The sequence below is a fragment of the Colletotrichum abscissum genome (assembly GCF_030869225.1).
Source record: "Colletotrichum abscissum strain IMI 504890 chromosome Unknown Scaffold_2.1, whole genome shotgun sequence".
NCBI classification, from domain to species: Eukaryota; Fungi; Ascomycota; class Sordariomycetes; order Glomerellales; family Glomerellaceae; genus Colletotrichum; species Colletotrichum abscissum.
In genome coordinates this window covers 1,360,924-1,378,931 of record NW_026850098.1, presented here as the reverse complement: position 1 = coordinate 1,378,931, position 18,008 = coordinate 1,360,924, and the positions used below count along the sequence as shown (strand labels likewise).

General features: G+C 54.0%; 10 protein-coding genes across 10 annotated transcripts; 6 read left to right on the top strand and 4 right to left on the bottom strand.

Annotated features, from left to right (window-relative positions):
- Nucleotides 1–322: 322 nt before the first annotated feature.
- CABS01_01145 (uncharacterized protein) lies at nucleotides 323–931 on the top strand (the record flags this gene model as incomplete). Its single annotated transcript, XM_060534525.1, has 1 exon — nucleotides 323–931. The coding sequence occupies one exon, from the start codon at nucleotides 323–325 to the stop codon at nucleotides 929–931; it is 609 nt and encodes a 202-aa protein (XP_060401603.1).
- Nucleotides 932–2,160: 1,229 nt separating this feature from the next.
- Nucleotides 2,161–2,553, bottom strand: CABS01_01144 (uncharacterized protein; the record flags this gene model as incomplete). Its single annotated transcript, XM_060534524.1, has 1 exon — nucleotides 2,161–2,553. One exon carries the CDS (start codon nucleotides 2,551–2,553, stop codon nucleotides 2,161–2,163), a length of 393 nt encoding a protein of 130 aa, XP_060401602.1.
- A 2,278-nt stretch (nucleotides 2,554–4,831) lies between these two features.
- On the top strand, nucleotides 4,832–6,943 carry CABS01_01143 (bacterial alpha-L-rhamnosidase domain-containing protein; the record flags this gene model as incomplete). Its single annotated transcript, XM_060534523.1, has 1 exon — nucleotides 4,832–6,943. The coding sequence occupies one exon, from the start codon at nucleotides 4,832–4,834 to the stop codon at nucleotides 6,941–6,943; it is 2,112 nt and encodes a 703-aa protein (XP_060401601.1).
- Nucleotides 6,944–7,872: 929 nt separating this feature from the next.
- On the top strand, nucleotides 7,873–8,259 carry CABS01_01142 (uncharacterized protein; the record flags this gene model as incomplete). Its single annotated transcript, XM_060534522.1, has 2 exons — nucleotides 7,873–7,890; nucleotides 7,984–8,259. 2 exons carry the CDS (start codon nucleotides 7,873–7,875, stop codon nucleotides 8,257–8,259), a joined length of 294 nt encoding a protein of 97 aa, XP_060401600.1.
- A 982-nt stretch (nucleotides 8,260–9,241) lies between these two features.
- Nucleotides 9,242–11,408, bottom strand: CABS01_01141 (hsp90-like protein; the record flags this gene model as incomplete). The annotated part of the gene is made up of 2 exons (XM_060534521.1): nucleotides 9,242–11,080; nucleotides 11,145–11,408. The coding sequence occupies 2 exons, from the start codon at nucleotides 11,406–11,408 to the stop codon at nucleotides 9,242–9,244; spliced, it is 2,103 nt and encodes a 700-aa protein (XP_060401599.1).
- Nucleotides 11,409–12,594: 1,186 nt separating this feature from the next.
- On the top strand, nucleotides 12,595–13,068 carry CABS01_01140 (uncharacterized protein; the record flags this gene model as incomplete). The annotated part of the gene is made up of 1 exon (XM_060534520.1): nucleotides 12,595–13,068. The coding sequence occupies one exon, from the start codon at nucleotides 12,595–12,597 to the stop codon at nucleotides 13,066–13,068; it is 474 nt and encodes a 157-aa protein (XP_060401598.1).
- Nucleotides 13,069–13,410: 342 nt separating this feature from the next.
- On the bottom strand, nucleotides 13,411–13,843 carry CABS01_01139 (uncharacterized protein; the record flags this gene model as incomplete). The annotated part of the gene is made up of 3 exons (XM_060534519.1): nucleotides 13,411–13,506; nucleotides 13,581–13,724; nucleotides 13,784–13,843. The coding sequence occupies 3 exons, from the start codon at nucleotides 13,841–13,843 to the stop codon at nucleotides 13,411–13,413; spliced, it is 300 nt and encodes a 99-aa protein (XP_060401597.1).
- Nucleotides 13,844–14,927: 1,084 nt separating this feature from the next.
- CABS01_01138 (uncharacterized protein) lies at nucleotides 14,928–16,359 on the top strand (the record flags this gene model as incomplete). The annotated part of the gene is made up of 3 exons (XM_060534518.1): nucleotides 14,928–15,182; nucleotides 15,238–15,274; nucleotides 16,019–16,359. 3 exons carry the CDS (start codon nucleotides 14,928–14,930, stop codon nucleotides 16,357–16,359), a joined length of 633 nt encoding a protein of 210 aa, XP_060401596.1.
- On the bottom strand, nucleotides 15,568–16,676 carry CABS01_01137 (flavin reductase like domain-containing protein; the record flags this gene model as incomplete). Its single annotated transcript, XM_060534517.1, has 3 exons — nucleotides 15,568–15,592; nucleotides 15,955–16,525; nucleotides 16,583–16,676. The coding sequence occupies 3 exons, from the start codon at nucleotides 16,674–16,676 to the stop codon at nucleotides 15,568–15,570; spliced, it is 690 nt and encodes a 229-aa protein (XP_060401595.1).
- A 568-nt stretch (nucleotides 16,677–17,244) lies between these two features.
- Nucleotides 17,245–17,949, top strand: CABS01_01136 (mitochondrial ribosomal protein; the record flags this gene model as incomplete). Its single annotated transcript, XM_060534516.1, has 1 exon — nucleotides 17,245–17,949. One exon carries the CDS (start codon nucleotides 17,245–17,247, stop codon nucleotides 17,947–17,949), a length of 705 nt encoding a protein of 234 aa, XP_060401594.1.
- Between the last annotated feature and the right edge of the window lie 59 nt (nucleotides 17,950–18,008).

The window sequence follows — 18,008 nt, the reverse complement described above, 5'->3', positions numbered from 1 at the left end:
TGATGTCCAAAAGAAACGCCAACAAGTGATACTCGACGAGCTTACCATCAAAATCCGCATGTCGCCAGGCCAGCAATCGGCTTCTAACCAACATTGGGTGCATGATTTGCGGCATGCAGGATACGACGAGAATAGCAACATGGCCTTCTCCCCCATGGCCTGGAGGCTAGGTCGACCCCTCAACCGATAACCAAAGCGGCGCGGTATCTGGGCGATACAATCGGCCAACCAAATCAAACGCGGCATCGAAGGCTCTCTACGAGTACTGGTCGACTGGGATCGCGGTATTTGCAGCTCAAGGAGCCATGATCCTTCAGGCAACATGCTCAGTAACGACAAGCGCAAATGGAGACACAGCGGCCATACCAGAGCAGCTGAAACCTGCAGCTCGACTGTGGCGACTATTATGCGCTGGCCGCGTCTAAACTGGACTGAACCAAGGCCTGGTATCCGTAAATGGTTTGCGATTGCGGCTGCGTCGTATGCCGCAAGGTCAAGGCCAAGTTGCTGCCGAAGCGAGACGGCGGCCCTGCCAGAGGTGCAGGAGCAATTCCGCAACGGCGTCTTTGGTGGCGCTGAAAGGTACTGTGGTGAGGCAACCAGCCCGCAAACGAGCATGCAAAACCTGCAAAACCTGCACTCCGCCACACGCCTCATCCGGACCCCATGCCATCACTGGGTCGTGAGGCTGGTGACGTGGCACTCGAGTCCGGCGAAGCGGGTCTCGGGTGGCTCAGTGCCAACGGAGCGCGACTTTCGGTTGCAATTTATGAGTCTGTGCCACTCACAGATACCCTTGCACCCGTTTGCTTCTGTGGCTTGCTCCCGGTCTTGGGGAATCGCAGATCTCTGGGTTTTGCACGGTCGCGAGTCTACATCCATCGCCATGTCACCGGTACTTGCGGCGGTGAAGCCAGGATCGTCTCGCTGACTCCGAAGACAACGCAGCATCTGGATGTTCAATGTTCCAACAAAATAAATCCACCATATTGACACGGATATCGAGTCACAAGTCGACGGTCTCTAGGAGCGAGCCCGAGCAATGATGAAGTCACCCGGGGTCTTCGCTCGCTTCCAGGACTGGAACCAACGACGAGCCCACCTGTGGCCCCTGTTCCCTCTCCAATCGTAGCCGCCAAAGATCCCGCGACCAGGGGCCTATTCAAGTAGACAGGGGTTTCGGCATTTCCATTGGCTTGGGTCCGATGAGACAGCAGGGGTGCGCAGACTGCACTCTGAGTCTAGTGAGTAACGTGATGAAGGCTAGGTGCGAGCGCCCACAGCTTTCACACTCCTTCACGTCCGTCACGGCGGTTGTTGGAGGAGAGGATGTCCAGAGTTTTCATATTTACTTTGGCATCATCCGAATCTGTCGTCGTTGGACGGGTGGCCGCACAGACGAAGGAGCCAAAGCGAAGAAATTGCCCTTCCGCCCGCACCCGTCATCCACAAGTGGCGCCCGGCGTGTTTCCCATAGACGCGGGATTGGCGCGATAGCGGGAAACCAAAGGACCACACACCCCGTCGCTAGAAAGCGCGCCGGGCTTCGTACTAAAAGTCCAAGATGCCGTTTTGGGGTCTCGCGGGAAGGCTGGGCTGTGCTGAGACATTGGGGCTGGCTAACTAACAATCAGCTGGCCCCAGAGCTTGATGCGTTGGCAGCTTGACTACTTGATGAACTGGTTTTCCCCCAATCGCCTCGACAGAACTTTCTACAGCGACGCAGCCTGTGGTGTCGAGACTCCCCTTACCCTTCTGCGCACAGGCTTCTTGGAGGCCCCACGGCGAACAGAGCTTGCTCGGGAACTAACGTCACCAGAACCACCAACTCGGCATGGGCTTGTTGGGTGAGAAGCTCTTTTGCCCTCACAGAGAGTTCGGCTGAACTCAAACTGACAGCTCCAGGTGGAGCGTTGGTATCTGGCAGCTGCGAATCGAATAGTTCCTGCAGACTTTTACTTCGTTGGTTGGGAACGATTTTCTATACGGTCGAATGGTGAGAGTATGCCGCGCCATGAGAGGATTCTGAGCCCTGCAGCTCTGCGGCGTGGCTTGATTGAGAAGAGCTGACCAAGGACTAGACTGGCTGATGTTTGTTTCGTTGGATTCTCTAAAGCACATCACCTCGTCATTCGTCTCTCGTCTTTCGATGCTATCGGTTTACCCCTTTTCAAGCTTCCAACTGCGATGCTTTTCATTTAGATGAAGCCGCGCAGGACGCGGCACGACGGCAGTCTTACTTGAGTTCTTACGTCGATGGCTTACCGGTGCTAGATTCCTCGCAGAGCACGGACGACGGAATAATCTGAGTTTGTTGACATTAGTGAGAGACCGTGATGACGCCGTCGATTTGTCTAGCGGCGGGTTTTGGGCGCGCCGGCCATTTGGCTTATGCGTAGCTTGTCCGTTCGTTTGGGTTGTCGCATTGACGGATGTCGATGTTTGGTTTGCCTTAGGGCTTACGACGGCGCCGGGATGTTGGAAGCGCTTGGCTTTGAGTGAGATACTACATCTTTGTGGACAAGGCGAGTTCAGACTGGTCGTCCGAGACATCTGTAGGGCCCTTATGAACTTGGGTCTCTGCATTCCTTTTTCTTGACAATCTGGTGTTTAGTGTGAGACCATCGTAGATGATGTAGTTTGACGATGTCTCTACCTATATGAGAACCTCTCGCCCTAGGCAGCAAAGTAAGCTCCACAAAATCGAGTTCGCACTTGACTCCTTGCCCATCATCGGACGTCGGTTATAGTCTATATAAGTCGATGAGATCCTCGCATTGTCGATTGGAATGGAGTTTCTACCGAAGGAGGTGCCGGCTCGTTCTTCTTGCCCTTCCATTCGCTCTTCTTGATTTCTGCATCATCGAGGGTGACACCTTTAGCTCGCTAGGCGGGTGTTTACACACCCGAAGGACAGTGGCTGAAAGAACGTGATCTATCTCTTTGAATCGTTAGTCCTCGCTCACGTATTCGTGAGAGATCGTGTTTAAGACGGGAGATGAGCGGTTCTTGTTATGTGAAAGTGAAATTTGCATTAAAGTGATATAATGGTTGGGCTCAAGGAGCTGTTAGTTCCTTTGTCCAGTATGCTCTTGTGCGGTTTCCTAGCATTCCCGCGGTACCACCATGGTCGTTACCACGGTTTCTAGGCTATGGCTTTGATTCCACGATGTCGGGTGCTCTTTATAGGGAGCGGCATCATTAGGGCGTTGTGTATGAAGGATGCTGATCATGTACCTTCCACATTAGTAGCATATCTTGATGAATGGTATGGACCAAGAAGGCTTGTCTAAGTGATCTCAAAGACTATTTAATACACGGTACTTAGAGACCAGAGTAAGAGGACGAGAAGACAGCACACAGTGTCGGACATTAGTTCTCTTGCTCTTGTTTTATTAGAGGTGTTCTACTCCCTGGTCTCTAATAGACCAGAGTTGAGTGTGGGCTTCGCGACGATACTATCCAAGCGTTCGACTTGATGGGTCGTACATCACCTCATCATCCCCTTGAGGCCTAAATTCTCAGCAGTCCCTGGCTCTCTCTTCTTAACGTGGGATTTCGAGTACTCCGCGGGATATAGACCTTTGCCGATCGATAAAGCGCGAGGGAAGAAGACGGACGTATAGAATATGGGTTGATGCCATGGTACAGCGAATTACCTGAGGATGAGTCGCACTGCCCATGCCGTGTAGTCACTGTGACTGCGGCCAAGTTTCATGACAAGGGCATTCAATACCTCATTGACCCTGCCAGAAGATTGTAGCATAGATGCAAGTTTGCAGCTGTTTATATAGATGTTCTTCCCGCTGATATACGAGGACTGAGGTGTTAGATCCGGCCGGGCAAACGTATTACCTGCCCGTTATCAAAGGAAGTCGATGGATCAGGGCAGCTGGATAGTCCGGAAAGCATAGAATAGTTGCTCTGAGAATTGACGATGCCGTGAGAGATCACATTTATAGCTATCTACCTCGCGTCAAAGGCCAGGCTCTCGATGGATACGAGGAGGACGTCGACTATGCCGATGGTAAGGAGGACGTATCAGAAGCGCGACAGCTATGAGGAACTTTTCCGCGCGTATAGACCTTGACTCATACGGCAATGAGTTCAAACTAGGTGCCGCCGACTAACAGCTTCTGGTTCAGAGGCCGAGACAGACTCACTTGAGGCGTCTCCATGAGAACAGCGTCGAAGCTTGGGGTCAACGCAGGAGCCTCAAGATAAATTTCACTTCTTTGATCCGGAAAGCAGCTGTCATAGACAGGTCCCTCTCGGATATTGCGGTCACTTTCGCAATCGACAGATGGACTATCCACTGCCTTGTCTTCGCGTCTCGGAAACCATCATAGCCTCTTGCCAAGAACACTCAATCCCCAAAGTAGGGTTGATAACGGTGTAGACGTACGATTGATCACTTGGCACGAGAAAAGGTTCTACATGTTTTATTGCCTCCAGGCCTTGGGATCAGGACCCAAGTCAAACGTACAACACAGAAGATCGACAGGGAATACGTAAACCCTGGCAGTGATCTGGAGTTGCGATCGTCTCTCTCGCCAACCCCGCCTCCGCATCCCGGGCAAACGCTCGCCGCCTCGCTTCAGATTTACCCCGACATCCACCCCCGTCAATCTCGCTAACACGAGTACGCGGGGAAATTCTTCCACATCGCCGACTTACACAAGCCTGACCTACCAGAACGGGATCGCATGCCAAGAAACACTCACTCGCTCCGTCATGTTGTTGAAATAAGAAAACCACATGGAGCCGCCGTCCGGCACGACATCGCAATGGAACACCCACCTCCCTGCGACCTCGCCGTCCTCTGCTCAAGATGGCCCCAATGATGGCACGCCTCCTCCACTTTGCGCTCCTCCTTTTCTCCTCATCCGCCCTACTTGTCTCAACGGCCAGCACTACGGACCCGAATCCAGCTCGGCCATGGGAAGCGTACATCAACAGCCCGTCCACCCGGACCGTCCTCCCTCAACGGATCCACGCCGTCTCCGGGCCCGCGAACGTGACGACCTCCGCCGATGACGGGAGCTTCGTCCTCACCCTCCAGCCAGGAGGTCAAGTATCCCTGGACTTTGGCTACGTCGGCGGTCTCCTCTCCATGATGGCAGAATCCAACAATACATCATCATCACCCAGTAACTCATCAGAGCCGCACTTCTCCCTCGCCTTCGCTGAATCACCCGCCTTCGTCCGTGAGATCTCAGACGATACAGGCGCAACACCAACTCAAGACTACGACAAGGCCCTCAGCGTCACAATCCCCGCTTCCTCTTCAACAACCCCCTACGCCTACACCATGCCCAAAGAACGCTTCCGCGGCGGCTTCAAATACCTGACCCTCCACGCCTTCCGCTCCGTAACAATCACCTCGATCATCTGCCACCTAGCCTACTCCCCATCCCAACCAAACCCCTCCCTCTGGGCAGGCCACTTCCATACCCCGGACGACGACCTCCTAACCCGCATCTGGCACGCCGGCGTCTTCACAGCCCAAACCAACATCGCGCCCCCCAACACATCCCGCTGGCTACCTCAAGTTAAACCAGGCTGGGCCTACAACGCGACCCTCGGCGTCGAGGGCCCCATGCTCCTCGACGGCGCGAAGCGAGACCGCGCAGTCTGGCCGGGCGACCTGGGCATCGCGGGCACGACGGCGTACCTAGGTCTCGGCGATGCCGGGTTGGAGTCGGTGTTCTTTGCCCTGGACACCATGTTCCTTTACCAGAATGCTTCTACGGGTCAGTTACCCTTCGCGGGCCCGACGACTGGCTCTTGGAGACGGGGCGCGAAGAGCGATACGTATCATGCTTGGACATTGATCGCTTGCTTCAACTACGCGATTTTCACTCGCGACGAGGCGTGGGTTGACGGCCGGTGGGGGAACATCACAGCGGGCGCGAGTCATATCCTCCGCGCCATCGACGCCAGCAGCGGCATAGGCCTCGCAGAGCAAGTCGAGACAAACGACTGGGCTCGTCTCGGCGGGGGAGGGTATAACAGCGCCCTCAACGCCTTGAACTACCATGCCCTCTCTTCCCTCGCCAGCCTTGCCGCCGACACGGCGACGGACTCCAACGACCGCGGAGAGCGGGCAACAACGTGGACGGCCGCGGCAGCGAAGCTCAAGACGGCGTACAATGCCGTCCTCTGGGACGCCTCCGCCTCGCGGTACCGCGACAACGAGACCGCCGCGGGAGCGCTCCTCTTCCCCCAGGACGGCAACGCGCTGGCCTTGCAGTATAACCTCACCACATCCCCCGCCCAAGCCTCCTCCCTCTCCGCGGCACTACTACGCAACTGGAACGCCATCGGGCCCGTCACGCCCGAGCTACCGGACACAATCTCCCCCTTTATCTCCTCCATCGAAGTCCTCGCGCATTTCGCCGCGCGGAAACCCCGTCGCGGGCTGCGGCTGATGCGCCGCACGTGGGGCTACATGCTCGACTCCCCGCTCATGACGGGCACCACGCTCGTGGAGGGGATGAGCGCCAACGGGTCGTTGTATTACCGCTCGCAGCGGGGGTATAACTACGACGCGGCGTATACTTCGCTCTCGCACAGCTGGTCTACGGGGCCGACGCAGGCTCTTACCTTCAAGGTTGTCGGGCTTGAGGTTGTTGGGTGGGGAAGGTGGCGGTTCGAGCCGCAGATGGGGGATCTGAGGAGGGCTGAGGCGGGGTGGAGGGATGGGAAGGGGGGTGAGTATGGGGCTGTTGTTGTGGTTGAGGGTGGTGGTGACGGTGATGATGATGGGCAGTGGAGAGAAGGGGTACTGGAGGCGGAGATTCTGACGCCTAATGGGACTGAGGGAGTACTTGAGATTCCGTATTGTGAGGTTTTGTTTGTTGATGGGGAGAAGTGGGATGGCGGTCGTCTCCAAGGAGGGCGGACGAAAGTCAGGGGCGAGGGATGTCGAGTCAGTTGTTGAACAGGACTGTACCATGAGCAGTGTGAAGCGATACAGATCTATAATCATGCTTGCACCCAGACAGACTGGAGGATCCTTTGGTTTGCTTATGAGAACACCTGGTAGGGCGGTTGGTTATGGTTCAAACACCACGAATGCTGATAGCCTTCAGGAACTGGCTCCCAGGAGGGGCATATAGATCTACGAGATCTATAGCTGAATCCCCCGGTTCATGCCACAGAACTGGGCAGTTCGATTAGGCTATCACCGACTGCATTAATTAGACTGAATCTTTCAAGGGACTCGAACTATCCACTGTCGTGAAGTCCTTGTTGGATCCGAATATGCTATTCCGAGTTAGTCCCACTTTGACGAACTAAATCCTTTCGCAAGAACCTGGCAGTGGGTTATCACAGGTGTTAGTCAAAGTATAGACGAAGCGACATTAGCTGACGTGAGATGGCAATTCAGTAACCATTCCAAAGATGATGAACCCAAGACAAGCTGACGCCGAGAGTCTCGGCCTGCAGCAGATCCACCGCGTGGACTTCCTACGATGGACTTTTCAAGTCTGAGAGGGATAAAAAGTCGATCCACAACTATGCGCCTCGTATTTTTCTTCCAACTTCGTCAATACTTCACAGCCAGGAGTAAATCCACTCGCGCGCCAGTCACCTAGACATCGTCAGCCCTTGGGCTGAGTGGGATAGCATAGCCTCATAGAGGCAGACGCCGAGGCGATAGCTGAGGACCGAGAAGCGCATCGTGGTTCCGAGTGGAAATATAAAACGGCGATGAAATCACCTCTTCTTCTGGTTTGGAAATACATCAGCAGCCACAGTCGGACATCTTCTCACAAAGCAATAGCTCTGCTCTTCGTCTTCTATATATCCAGCCCCTCAACGCCAGCCTTCAGTCGCCACCTGAAAGCCCCCCTTAATCCAGCAAAAATGCACTTCCAAAGCTTCGTAAGACTAAACTCTCTCCTCGACTAAGTCTTGACAGCTCGCTGTCAGTATCTAAGGGATGCTCTTCAAGCTAATCTTGACCTGTATCTACAGCTCCTCGCGGCCGCCATAAGCCTGCCTTTCTCCATGGCCGCCCCAGTAGCCGAAGCAGACACCACCAGCAACGTGGCAACCACCAATAACGCAGCAACCACCAGCAACATTGAGGCTCGAGCCTGCCCCTACACCGGCTGGTTTCAATGCATCAATGTCCAGACCAATCTCTGCATCGCCCAGTGTGCTTGGGCTGGCAGAAGATCCGCTGTCTGCCTGTCTGGTTGTTCGGCAAACGCGAATAGTGCTTGTGGCGCTTACGGCTGCGGCCAGTGAGCTCTATTGAACGATTCAAGAGATGTTAGAGAGGAAGGAGCTGACTTGTTATGGAATTGAAGAGGGGAGGGGATGCAAGAATTGAGAAAGGGCTGATTAGGGAGGCAAGGGAAGGGGAGGTTGTTTTGCGAGGGCTATTAGGTAGTTACTATTCAGAACTTTCTTGACTTAACCTTGCACATTCAACCCGGAGCATGCCAAATGCCTCGTGTAGTGTACCAGCCGGCTCCCGAGTATCAACTGAATGTATACAAGTGATTAGAACGGGAAAAAGGATGCAACTTAAGTCGAGGATTCAAAAAGGATGCCCCCTCACGGGATTGAACCGTGGACCTTCGCATGTCGAACAAGTACGAGTGCGACGCTCTACCACTGAGCCAAAGGGGCTCTATGAAATTTTTTCTGCATCACGGATGCCCATATCGCGCAACCCAGCGTAAGCGAGCGTGAGCCAGTGGCCCGGCCTGGAATTTGGGCGGCTCAGACACAACGGTGTCATGTCTGTCAAAGACCGGCTGCTCGCGCAAGAAGTCTTATCAGGAGGCCTGTCACGGCCGTGGTTTGCCATGAGCTAGTCGTTTCTCAAGGTGCATCATCTTTGCTGTCAAGAACGACGGCGTAGATTTCTTAGGGAACCACTTTATACTGACTTTCTTCAATGGCTCCATCTATGGAGAGCATGTTAGAAGAGGCATATCACAGCCAGTCAACCAAACTCGACCAACTGGCGACAAGACGAGATACCACAAGTACAAGGCACAATATATCACATCATAATAGAAGGTTGTTTGTCTTAACATTCCAATTCTGAGCGTCTACCTCATCTGTCTCATGATCATGACGGGCTAACTAGAATACACCCATACATCTAATATGGGGAGGCAATTATGGAAAACTTCCGAAGCCGCAATTAAAACCGAAAACCGTCCAACTCCGATGAACTTTTTCTCTGGTATCCCGTATTTTTCATCCCAAAGATCCTTTAGTCAACCTCCTCCATGGCGCTGTCACCAGTCTCGACAGCGGACGTGTCAGCGGCGGGAGCCTCGACAGTCTCCTCCTCCTCGTCAATGTTCAGGCCGAGCTGAACAAGCTTGTGGATGCGCTCGGCGAAGCTGGCGGGCTCATCAATGGTGAAGCCAGAGACCAGTAGAGAGGTCTCGAAGAGAAGCTGGACGATAGACTTGACGGTGCGGTCGTTCTCGCCGTCGGTCTCGACCTTCTTCTTGAGCTCCTTGATGATGGTGCTCTTGGGGGAGATCTCGAAGGTCTTCTTGGAAGACATGTACGAGGACATGGAGGTGTCACGGAGGGCCTGAGCCTTCATGATACGCTCCATGTTGGCGGACCAACCGAACTGGCCAGTGCGAATGGCGCAAGGGGCACCAGTGAGCATCTGGGAGACGACAACCTTCTCGACCTTGTCGCCGAGAACGTTCTTCAGGCTCTTAGCGAGACCCTCGTACTCCTTCTCCTCGGCCTCACGGGCAGCCTTCTCCTCCTCGGTCTCCTCGAGCTCGAAGTCCTTGGTGATGTCGACGAGCTTCTTGCCCTCGAACTCCTTGAGTTGAGTCATGGCGTACTCATCAATGGGGTCAACAAGGAAGAGAACCTCAAAGTTCTTCTCCTTGAGGGAGTCCAGGAAGGGAGACTTGGTGACAGCCTTGATGGACTCGCCAGTGATGTAGTAGATGTTCTTCTGGACCTCGGGCATGCGAGTGACGTAGTCGGAGAGGGAGGTGAGCTCATCGCCAGACTTGGTGGAGTTGAAGCGGAGGAGCTTGGCGAGGATGTTGCGGTTCTGGGAGTCCTCGTGGATTCCGAGCTTGAGGTTCTTGGAGAAGGCAGAGTAGAACTTGTCGAACTGCTCCTTGTCCTCAGCGATCTCCTGGAAGAGCTCAAGAGCCTTCTTGACGATGTTCTTCTTGATGACCTTCATGATCTTGTTCTGCTGAAGGGTCTCACGAGACAGGTTGAGGGGAAGGTCCTCAGAGTCGACAACACCCTTGACGAAGCCGAGCCACTCGGGGATGAGGTCGGTGGCATCATCGGTGATGAAGACACGGCGGACGTAGAGCTTGATGTTGTTCTTGGTCTTCTTGGTCTCGAACAGGTCGAAGGGAGCGCGCTTAGGAACGAAGAGGATGGCACGGAACTCGAGCTGACCCTCAACAGAGAAGTGCTTAACGGCAAGGTGGTCCTCCCAGTCGTTGGAGAGGGACTTGTAGAAGGAGGCGTACTCCTCCTGGGAGATGTCCTGGGGGTTGCGAGTCCAGATGGGCTTCTGCTTGTTGAGCTCCTCCTCCTCGATGGAAGTCTCCTTGACCTTCTTGGTCTTGGGCTTCTTCTCCTCCTCATCGTCATCGACCTCCTCGATCTTGGGCTTCTTGTCGTCACCCTCCTCGGTGGTCTCGGTGGCCTCCTCATCGGGGACCTCCTTCTCGGTCTCCTTGGTGACGTGGAGGTAGATGGGGTAGGAGATGAACTCGGAGTGCTTCTTGATGACCTCCTTGACCTTGGCCTCGTTGAGGTAGTCGGTCTGCTCATCCTTCAGGTGAAGGATGATCTTGGTGCCACGGCCAAGAGCCTCACCCTCGGTATCAGGGGTGATGGAGAAGGTACCACCAGCGGAAGACTCCCAGACGTACTGCTCGTCATCGTTGTGCTTGGAGACGACGGTGACCTTGTCGGCGACAAGGTAGGCAGAGTAGAAACCAACACCGAACTGGCCGATCATGGAGATATCAGCACCGGCGGTGAGGGCCTCCATGAACTGCTTGGTTCCGGAGCGGGCAATGGTACCCAGGTTGTTGACGAGGTCCTGAGAAGGTCAGCTACTGATCATTGCAATTGAGTGGTAAATATTGGGAACATGTGGTACTTACAGCCTTGGTGAAACCAATACCGGTATCACGGATGGTAAGGGTCTTGTTCTCCTTGTCGGGGATGATGTCGATTCTCAGGTCCTTGCCCGAGTCGAGCTTGCTGGGGTCGGAGAGGGATTCATAGCGAATCTTGTCCAAGGCATCGGAGGCGTTGGAAACAAGCTCACGCAGGAAAATCTCCTTGTTTGAGTAGACAGTGTTGATGATGAGCGACAGGAGCTGAGAGATCTCAGCCTGGAACTCGAAGGTCTCCGGGGAAGACATTGTGATGGAGGATGTGGGTATCTAGGGCGTAACGGTCGTAATTCTGTCAAGATTTGTTAGATGTTGTTTGGAAAAGGTGGTTGTGTGGCGGTGAGGCTGTGATTTGTGGAGGGGTAGTAGAGCGGGGGGAGGAGAGCCTTGTCGCCGACTTCCCGGGATTGGATCTCCAGGGCAGATGATGCAGAGATGATCAATCTCAATCACTGACGAGGCTGACGCTTGAATTGCGAGATGCCAAGTTCCAATCGAAAAAGAAGTGAGGGGTGATGGTAGGGACGGCAAAACGGCATCGAGACCAGGCCGGGACAGCGGGGTGTGTTTCGGCGGGCTTACCTTGAGAAGAGCTTCTCTACGAATGCAACAGGTCTTTCGCTGCTACGAATCGACGATGGAAAGATTGATTCTGTTGGGGGAGTAGGAGAGAAGAGAGAAATTGGGAGAGGGAGAGAAAAGTTGAGATGCGAAGAAGAAGAAGTCTGGAAGTCAAGGCGACGTGGGAAGAGGAGGAGGCTAAAAAAGAAAAAGGCGTCTGGAGTCCCGGTGGCCGTCTGGACCCCAAAGCAGAAAGGCAGCGACGCTCACCCCCCCAGCTCAAGAATTCTATGCGATTCCATCACCTCCAGGCCTTCCAGACCCTTCTCTGATTCGCTTGCCCTGCCACCACAGCAACCGTGCGGGGGCTCTGATTGGCCGATCTGCGGGGGCCACCGTGTGGGACGAGGGTCCCTTTTTTTTCTTGTGCCTTCCTCGCCTGCCTGCCGCCTGCCGCCTGCGCCTGCCTCCATAGCACCTCAGACTCAGACCAGCATGGAAAAGAAGAGAATCGCCATCCAATGCATTTGGGGAAGGGACGCCTTACCGCCATCCACTTAGGTGCGCTTACCTTGTAAACAGCTTCAAGTGTATTTATCTTAGGTACCTCACCTTATGTAAGGAACCTCTTTTGTATGTACCTTACCTACCCTATACCTACTTCAGAAGGTTAAGGAAGGCGTCACTCTACCTAGGTACCTCACGTAGCGTCCGGTGGTCACAGCTTCTTGCCTTCCATTGATTCTCCCTTGCCTCCGTGCCTCCGTGCCTCCGTGCCTGCTTCGATGTGGGGATGAACAGTGTCTGTTTGTCCAGTCCAAAGTCTTCTTTTACTCCAGTTTTACCGCCTCCGAACGATGGATCCCCGTTCTCAATGTTCTCAAGCAGAAATCGACACTTCCACTGTTTGCTAGATACTTCTGTTTGCTCCAAGGTCCACCTTGAATGGTTCGATGTCAACGCGGGCGAAGTTAAGCCCAGCAACCAGTCGTCTGGCGTTGAAATACCCTTGCCACAAATCCCACCCATCGACGAGGCTGAAAACCAAGCGCCACCCCTTCGTGAAATCTGCCCCGAGATTGGGTGCTGGGCTGCTGGCTTAAGTCTGCGGCGGCGCCTTACGGATATGCCAGCACATGTCATCTCCCCCGCGTCTGAACCGCCCGCATCATTGGCAACGGCCAGGGGGTCGTTGCACGGTCCATCTCTTTTCACGACGTCTATTCTCGGCTTCAACTACAATGCCTGCCCTACATCAGTTGGGACCCGTTTCACACCGCTGCCAAGGAGCCGCAGAAAGAGTTGCTTACAGAACTTGCTCTATCCAAAACCTACCAGCAGACATTAAGACAGGCCAATTAACTCCCGTCTATTTACGCTTTTTGACTCAGACTATTTAACTCTCAATTCAAGGTTAATTTTGACCACCCTCGACAATAGTCGCACAAAGTTGGGCATATCTACATAGACACATCCCGACACTGAAGAATAGGACAAGGGCGAGTTTCCAGGCCCGCACTGAGCTGAATGAATGCTATTTTCTAAGGTATGCTAAGAGTGCTAACCAGGTCCAAGCGGTGGCAGAACCGCCTAAGGCAGTTTCGGTAACCGCTCTATGCGGGATAAGCGAGATAAGCGAGATACTAAGCGATGGGCAGACTGAACAATATGAAGTTCCAACAACGATAGTCTACCGGTTAGGGCAGCCCGTTTTGCGGTCACAAGCATTCCTCCCCTTAGGACAAGGCTTGCCCTTCTTGGTGCGTGTGTCGCAGCAATCCGCATCCTAGACAGAGAGCATGTTAGAAAGATGCTTTGTGATGTCTTGGGGCAGAAGGGGTAACTTGTGAGGCTACTTACACACTGCTGCGGGGTGATTCCAAACTTGGCACAGTAATTGTCTGTGTCGCCGCCAACATTGCAAGCGCCTTGCCTGTTGCAGGCATCTACGTTATCTTTGCCGCCCCAGCAGCAATTGGGATCGTAGCTTCCTGCAATCATGCACTGTATCGAGTGTTAGCCACTCTGCATCAAAGCTGGCCGAAGCGGAAGAGGTCACTTACGCCAGCATTGACCGATGTAATGGTCATGGCAGTGACGAAGAGGAAGTTGATGAGCTGCATATTGGAGATATGGAGTGCTGCTTGAAGGTGGTTTTGAAGTAAGGTGTCTAAGAGGCCGTGATAGACTGATAGTTGTATTGTGAACTTGTGAGTGAAGAGTCGAGTGATTTCAACTTTTAATCGATGGATGATCCGACCTTTATATAACATAAAATCCCATTCCAAAAGTAAGTAGTGCATCGATGCCACTCCTAGAAATAGGCCGCTAGCCTTACTTGAGCAGGAGATACCGAACTCGTGATATGAAACAGACTAGACTTCTTCATGCAATGATTATTGTTACTTGGCGATGTTGAGAGTATGCTTGTCGAACCTCACGGAGAGATGAACAGGCAACATACACTATCACTAGTATCGATGGCCTTGACGGCCTTGATGCACGGCCTTGAAGAAGAAACACCTCCTAGAACAGGAGGTGAACAGACATACCATATCCCACTTCGGCCATATTGATATACACTCAAACCGACACGTATTTCTCTATTATTACCTTATACTTTACCAAGCATGTCTCAACGTAAGGGCGACACTCGAGCAGCTGAGCACAGTATGAAACGGGATAAACGCGGGTGTTCCTACTGTCATCACAGAATACAACTGACTCGCATACCTACTCGCACGGCTTGTAAACTCTATAAGCGATGAACCACGGGCCTTGGAACGTGCTTCAGGGATATTTTTTCCGTAAAAGGATGGTCCAAATCGAATATTCTGCCTTGGTGGCCTGAAGTGAGGAAACCTGCCGGACTAGTAAGTGCACGTGCATACAGAGTCTCGACTTGAACATGCCGACTATCAAAGGCAACTAGCTCGAACATTGGCACAATTAGTGTGCTACGCCGATGGACTCTGGGCACCCCTTTAGGATGTATCAAGGCCGTAGTCTCATGAGTTGGAAAGGGGCAAGCCCGAATATCAGGATTCTATTTTCAAGTACACACAGTGGTTTGAGCCATCTGAGAAAAGTATAAAGCTCATCTGTCTTGGATCATTAGGATGACTTGGAACCAGTTCATTATCTCTATCCAACTTCAACATCTTACACATACACATCTACTATCAAATCTGATTCCATTCCTTCACCATGAAGTTCTCCTCAGTTATTATCAGCATCATCTCCCTGACGGTGGGAACGGCCATCGCCAACCCGACTAGGCTTGAGAACCGACAGAAAGCCCCAGGTGTTGGCGACCCAAATGCTCAGTGCGATGGGAAGCATGACTGTTGCTTTAGCTCAGAGGCTGCCTGCTTTAGGCAGTACGGTACTCTTCCCGGCAACATTTACTGTCCTCTGCACAAGTATTGTGCTACAGACTACAATATCCCCCGCACCAAATGTGTAAGTAACACGATGAGAAGAATTAAAGGGCAGAACTGACGTGTAGTATGTATAGAACGCTGATTGCTGTTCAATCTCCAATGGCTTGGGCCGTGGGTGCCCGGGCAAATAGACGGAGTCGTTACACTGTCTTTACTGGTGTTGGATCTCGCATTACACTACTATTCAGGATGGCGGATGCATTTCGAGTGCCCTTATCTTAAATATGTCGGAAGTGGGGCGTGAGCTTCAAGAGATTCCAATGCGGTAGGCAGTGAAAAGCTTATGACGGGAGGAGAAGAACCTATGATCATGAACGCGATTCGTAACATTGTATGCATAGAATGAATGAACTTGAAGAATTTTATCTATCGGACTTGGCCAAAACCGACCTGTATGATATCTCTCACCTGACGGTCTCTTGTGCAAAGCTGGTTGTTGGAAATAATTCAAAGCCCAGTTCATACCGTCAACAAGCTCTCAGTGCCGATTTATAGCCGCCCTAACCATCCTCTTTGAAATCAATGGGCGGAGTTTCCCTCACATAGTATACACTCTATCCGCAACCTCTATACATGGGGTATGATACACAACATCTCCAACCTCAGTCTCCCGTCTTCACTTCTCTCCCTTTACCAAACACTCCCCCAGCGTCCGATACCGTCGATCAGCATAGACAAGCCCAAACCCCTCCCCTCCCCCCCTCACAACCCCCTCAACCTCCCCCACAACAACAACATGATCCCTAACCCTCACCATCCCCTCCCCAAGAGCCCGACACTTGATCACATACAACACCCCCTTCCCTTCAAGTAAAGGCGCCTCCCCATCCTCCTCAACAACCTCAACCCCCCCAGGCAACCCCTCAAACAACCCCTCCCCGGCACCAGCGTTCCCCCTCGTAAACAAATCCGCAACCCTCGCGCCCTCCCCTCCCTCCGCGAGAACATGCACATTGAAAACCCCGCCGCTCTCGCGAATCGCATCCAGCGTCCGGCTCGGCGTCCGGACGTTGAACGTCACCAGCGGCACGGGCTCCATGCTCAAGCTCACGAAGCTCGACATCGTCATGCCCCGTGGCCGACCCGCGCGGTCTGTGGCCGTGGCGACGACGACCGAGTGCGCCAGTCTCCGCATCACGCCGCAGAGCTGTGCTGGGAGGTCGGCTGTGGGGTCGTGGGTTGTTGTCGGGGGTTGATGGGGTTCTCTGCGCCATGTCGTCGTTGGTGTCATCGGTTTCGAGGAGGAAGAGGAAGAGGAGGAGGAGAGATATCGCGGTGTCGTGTGTATTGTTCGGTGGTGCTCGGAGGTCGGTGGGTTTAGGCCGACGGGCCTTGGTATGCTTGACGAACGTTCATTCTGAGCTGGGACGATGCGTTAGTGACCATGTTCAAGCATATTGAATAGTGGCAATGCCTTACAGCTTCCAATCAGGGTCCGCTGAACGCCGCCTCCTCCGGTCCTTGACCGGCCGACGCGACGCAGCGCGGTCCCCAGCACACGAGCTCCGGTCATCGCATGCGCCGGAGCTTAGCCCGAGGTTGCCGTACGGGGTAGCGCGCAGTCACTTCGCAATTCGGCAGTGTAATCAAGCAATAAACGGTGTAACTGTAATCCGCGCAGGTCGCGTCTGTAAACTCCGTCAAAGGAAAGCAATGGCTCGCGGAGTGGCTGTGAAGGACGTCAAAAGCTGGACTTCCTTACCCCCCCTTGTAATGGTGGTAGCTCAAGCTCTCGGTGATGTAAATCGAACCCAGAAAAATTCCTTATCGATAAGAAATCGCTCCCCGGGCACACGCTGAGCAGTGGACCCGCGCGCACGGATCTCCCCGGCCCCGACCAACCGAAATTTTGGTTTCCTCAGGTCGCGCGGCCAGCGGCCAAGGAGAATCGAGCCAATCGAGCCAGCATCGCCAAAAGCTTCAAACAAATTCTCCTCTGCCCACGCGCGCGCGCTCCCTCCGCCCGTCGCACCATTCTCGCCACCGAACCCTTTCTCTACGATCCTACCAGAGCTCTTCCTCGCCTCCAAATCAACTGAGCTCCCTCCACCACTCCTCGAACCATACGAAAATCCGCAAAAATGGGCAAGCTCCCAACCCACCTGCCCAGGCCGACAAGCCTCCTCGCCCACCGACCCTCCCTCACAACCTCCTCCTGCTCCGGCACCACAATCCCCTCCGCCTCCTCACCGAGAATAGGTCTCCCGACCCAACAATCCCGCGCAGCAACCTTCATTCCCCGCCCCCGCCGCCCTTACACCTTCACCCAGCTCATCCAGCTCTCCGACGGAAGCACCTACACCGTCCGCACCACCTCCCCGAGCCCCCTCGTCCGCTCCGCAAAGGACTCCCGCAACCACGCCCTCTGGCAACCCTCTGACAAGTCCCTCAAGAACGTGGAAGTCGACGAGGCCGGAAAACTCGCGGCCTTCCGTGAGCGTTTCGGTCGCGGGTTCGATCTGGCTGCCAAGAAGCCGACGGAGGAGGAGCTCAACGCCGCCGCCGCTGCGGCTGCAGCTTCTTCTGCAAAGGACGCTGGAAAGGGCGCTGCTGGAAAGGACGCTGCTGCCCCAGGAAAGGAGACTGCTGGAAAGGATGCCGCTGCTGCCGCCCCGGCAAAGGAGACCGCGAAGCCTGCCCAGCCGGCTGCTACCCCCGAGGAGGACGACATCTTCGATATGGGCGATTTGATCAGCGGGTACGCCGCGATGCAGCCGCAGCAGGCTGTCAAGGAGCCCCCCAAGAAGGCGGCGGCACCGGAGAAGGGCAAGAAGGGAAAGAAATAAGGCAACGCGAGAGCATGACACAAACAAAACCATCACCACTGTCGTCAGCATCCCCTGCG